The 3264-nt window shown below is 36.0% G+C and overlaps 2 protein-coding genes across 2 annotated transcripts in view; one reads left to right on the forward strand and one right to left on the reverse strand.

The window, feature by feature from the left end:
• LOC107670132 (protein MB21D2-like) overlaps positions 1-1393 on the reverse strand; it is a 15703-nt gene extending 14310 nt beyond the window's left edge. The window contains exon 1 of the mRNA XM_016462645.1: positions 1025-1393. Coding sequence (XP_016318131.1) covers positions 1025-1259 — 235 coding nt within the window. The 5' untranslated portion in view covers positions 1260-1393. The remainder of the gene's footprint in view (positions 1-1024) is intronic.
• Positions 1394-2675: 1282 nt separating this feature from the next.
• Positions 2676-3264, forward strand: part of LOC107670111 (presenilins-associated rhomboid-like protein, mitochondrial) — a 12970-nt gene continuing 12381 nt past the window's right edge. The window contains exon 1 of the mRNA XM_016462602.1: positions 2676-2866. Coding sequence (XP_016318088.1) covers positions 2793-2866 — 74 coding nt within the window. The 5' untranslated portion in view covers positions 2676-2792. The remainder of the gene's footprint in view (positions 2867-3264) is intronic.

The following is a 3264-nucleotide window of genomic DNA, read 5'->3' on the forward strand; positions in this document are numbered from 1 at the left end:
GCCTGCTCGCCTGAAGTTATGGTTGATTGCTCTTCGGCTGGATATCAACACACCCATTAACGTAAACTACGCCAGAGCGCGTACACACCTCACACACCGGATGCCTGCGCGCTCAAGGAAGTTGGACATAGTGGTGTATTAGAGGTAAAAAATGATATAAATACTGTTCGGTTTCTGGCACAAACCGATCGTTTCGTGTCTTAGGACATCAATGTGTCGTCACGAGCCGCAGGGTTTAATTTGGATTTGTCTGTGCATGTTTTTTTTACTCTCATAGATTTTGTTACCATTGCCATGCATTATACGACTGATAGACTGCAACGGTTAAAGTTAAAAATCATCATATGTGTTCTACTGAAGAAACAAAGTCACCTACATCTTGGATGCCCTGGGGGTAAGCAGATAAACATCACATTTTCATTTTTGGGTGAACTATCCCTTTAAAAGACACTGCTGAACTTCCACTTTCACTGAATGAAAACAGAAAGCAGAGAGACTTAGAAATTGTGCATCATCTTATCTTTCATAAGCAATGCCAATTCTGTCATTATTTACTCCGAATTTTTGTTTTAGTGAATAACAGTTTAAAATGTTTAATGTTATGCCTTCAAAGGTGCATTTTTGTTCTTTCTGGAGCTTAACAGCCACTGCAGACCTCCCACTTTCACTGAATGAAACAGAAAGCAGAGGGGCTTGGAAATTGAGCACCTCCTTTTGTTTTCCAGAGAAAGACATCCAGCCATGATGGTGAGTAAATAATGACATAATATACATTTTTGGCTGAGCTGTTCCTTTAACAGCAAGCAGATGACCTGATTTTGACATCTCATGCAAATAAAGCATCAGAATAGCAGTGCAAACACGAGTTGAGGGTGTTGAAGCTGCAAACACACCCATCCGCTGCTTAACGCAGAACGAAGCGCAAAGACAGAGACAAACAGACGCACTGAACGCGCAAAAGCGCACTTTCCCTTTCAGATGCATGCATGAGCTGCATTGTGTCAGAAGCAGAGCTCTTCCTCACCGAGCATGGAGAAGATGAAGTCCTTGGCCGTGTGGATCTCGAGCGCTCGCTGGTCGTCATACTCGCGCTGCTCGTGCTTGCTGAACTCGGCGATCAGCCGGTTGAGCTCCTCGATCCTGGCTCCGGACCTGAAGTCCAGCTCGGGGGCCTGCGGGACGAGTTTGGTGCTGCTCGGGGTGGCGGTGGGGCTGCTGCCAGCTGAACCAGCCCGACTGGAGAGCGCAGGCGCCGCCATGTTCGCGAGGAGACGGTGAACCGGAGCCGCGGAGCGCAGGCGCTGTACTGAAGCTGGAGGCGGGATGATGCGCAGCTGCGGACACACACTGATTTATTTATTTATTTATTTTTTTATTTTTTTAGACACGTGCTAAAAACTGTGGAGGGCCAAATTACTCCAAATTAAATCATGAAATAAATGTTGAAATAAATAAATCGTTAAGTACATAATTAATTAATTAAATACATTAATATTTATATTAAATACATTTATATTTAATAATATTTATTTATTTATGTATAAATCCACATTTTTATATTTATTCACTGTTTGTTTATTTATTCATTCATTTAATTAATTATTTATTTATTTCCTCCACATTTAATTTTCAGGGGGTTTGCACATTTGTTTTTATTATATTTTTATTAATTGTATGAATTTCTACTTTTGTCAAAATGAATTAATGTATTTATTTGCATGCTTGCACATTTGTTTATTTTACTCATTTATTTTTGTAGCAGGTTCTGCGGTTTTTTTTTTTGTTTTATTTGTATTATTTTACGATTTTTTTAGTTTATTTCTTAATTTATTTATTTATATATTTTGAGAATTTGTTCATTTTGTAAACCCTGCCACATAATTAGTGTTTAAAAAAAATGTACAAATTCCCAAACGTGCAAATAAATAAATAAACTAATAAATAATATGAATAAAATAAATAAACAAATGTGCAAGCATGCAAATAAACAAATAAAATAACTCTGACAAAATAGAAATTAATACAATTAATACAAATATAATAAAAACTAATTTGCAAACCCTGCCACATAATTAGTGAATAAACAATTTACAAATTCCCAAACGTGCAAATAAATACATAAATATCAATAAAATAAATAAATTAATTAATTAATAAAAAACCGTAAATACAAATAAAATAAAAACAAATGCGGCAAATCTGCCAAAATAATAAATGAATAAAAATAAACAAATGTGAAAGCATGCAATTACTAAATTAAATGAATGAGTAAAAAACTACCACAAATGAGTAAACTAAACAACTGCAAATAAATTAATGAATTAACTGTACAAACACTTAGAAATATAATACATCAATTAACGCTGTGCTGCAATTGTTAAATTAAATGAGTGAATAAAAATAAACAAATGTGCAAACCTGCAAATAAATAAATAAACTCTGACACAAATTTCTAAATGAATAAAACAAAATAAATAAACGCAAAGCCTGCCCAATAACATATTCATAAAAATAAACAAATAGGCTATTTAAGCATACAAATATATCAAAATCTGATTTTTGCAAGCTTTGTCAAATGTTTAATTCGGCTAAATGTATATGAATTAGAATTATAATGCATGTTTCTTTTCTTTGAAAATAGTAACATATTCAGAGGTCTCAATAACATCTTGTGAAAGGCACAGATTGAGTGTCAGCACGCGTCCTCCTCCAGCAGGCGCCGCTGTGGGCACGCTCTGAGCCGGAAGCGGAAGTGGAAGCAGCGGCTGCATCGCAGTGGGGTCGCAGCAGTGATGATGGCGGTGAGGGCTTCAGTGTTCAGATGGGTTTCAGAGGACATCATCAGCACACACTACCTGACCAACAGGTAACACACACTCCTCTGACCAACAGGTAACACACACTCCTCTGACTGCCTCACATCACTCACAGCAGCTTTAATCAGCTCGGGCATTAAAGCTTCAGCTGAAAGTATTCCATCTTCTAATGGAATGAATATCATTATAAACATAATGGTAACGAGGTGCTGTTTAGATTATAAACGTGTGTTTAGTTCTTTGTTATGATGGCATTTGTAGATGTAAACATTATTTAAGGAGAGCCTGAAATAAGAATGGACCTTGTATTATAATAAATAATAATAAATATTAGTAATAACTTTACGCAAAATGTAATAACTTGCTTTAAACTTTACGCAATAACTTGCTTTAGAAACAACCTTTATAATAATGTAACCAAGGCCCAGCAGGCGATGTACGATGTAAT

This window comes from Sinocyclocheilus anshuiensis, unplaced genomic scaffold (assembly GCF_001515605.1).
Source record: "Sinocyclocheilus anshuiensis isolate Anshui unplaced genomic scaffold, SAMN03320099.WGS_v1.1 scaffold48, whole genome shotgun sequence".
In the NCBI taxonomy this organism is placed as follows: Eukaryota; Metazoa; Chordata; class Actinopteri; order Cypriniformes; family Cyprinidae; genus Sinocyclocheilus; species Sinocyclocheilus anshuiensis.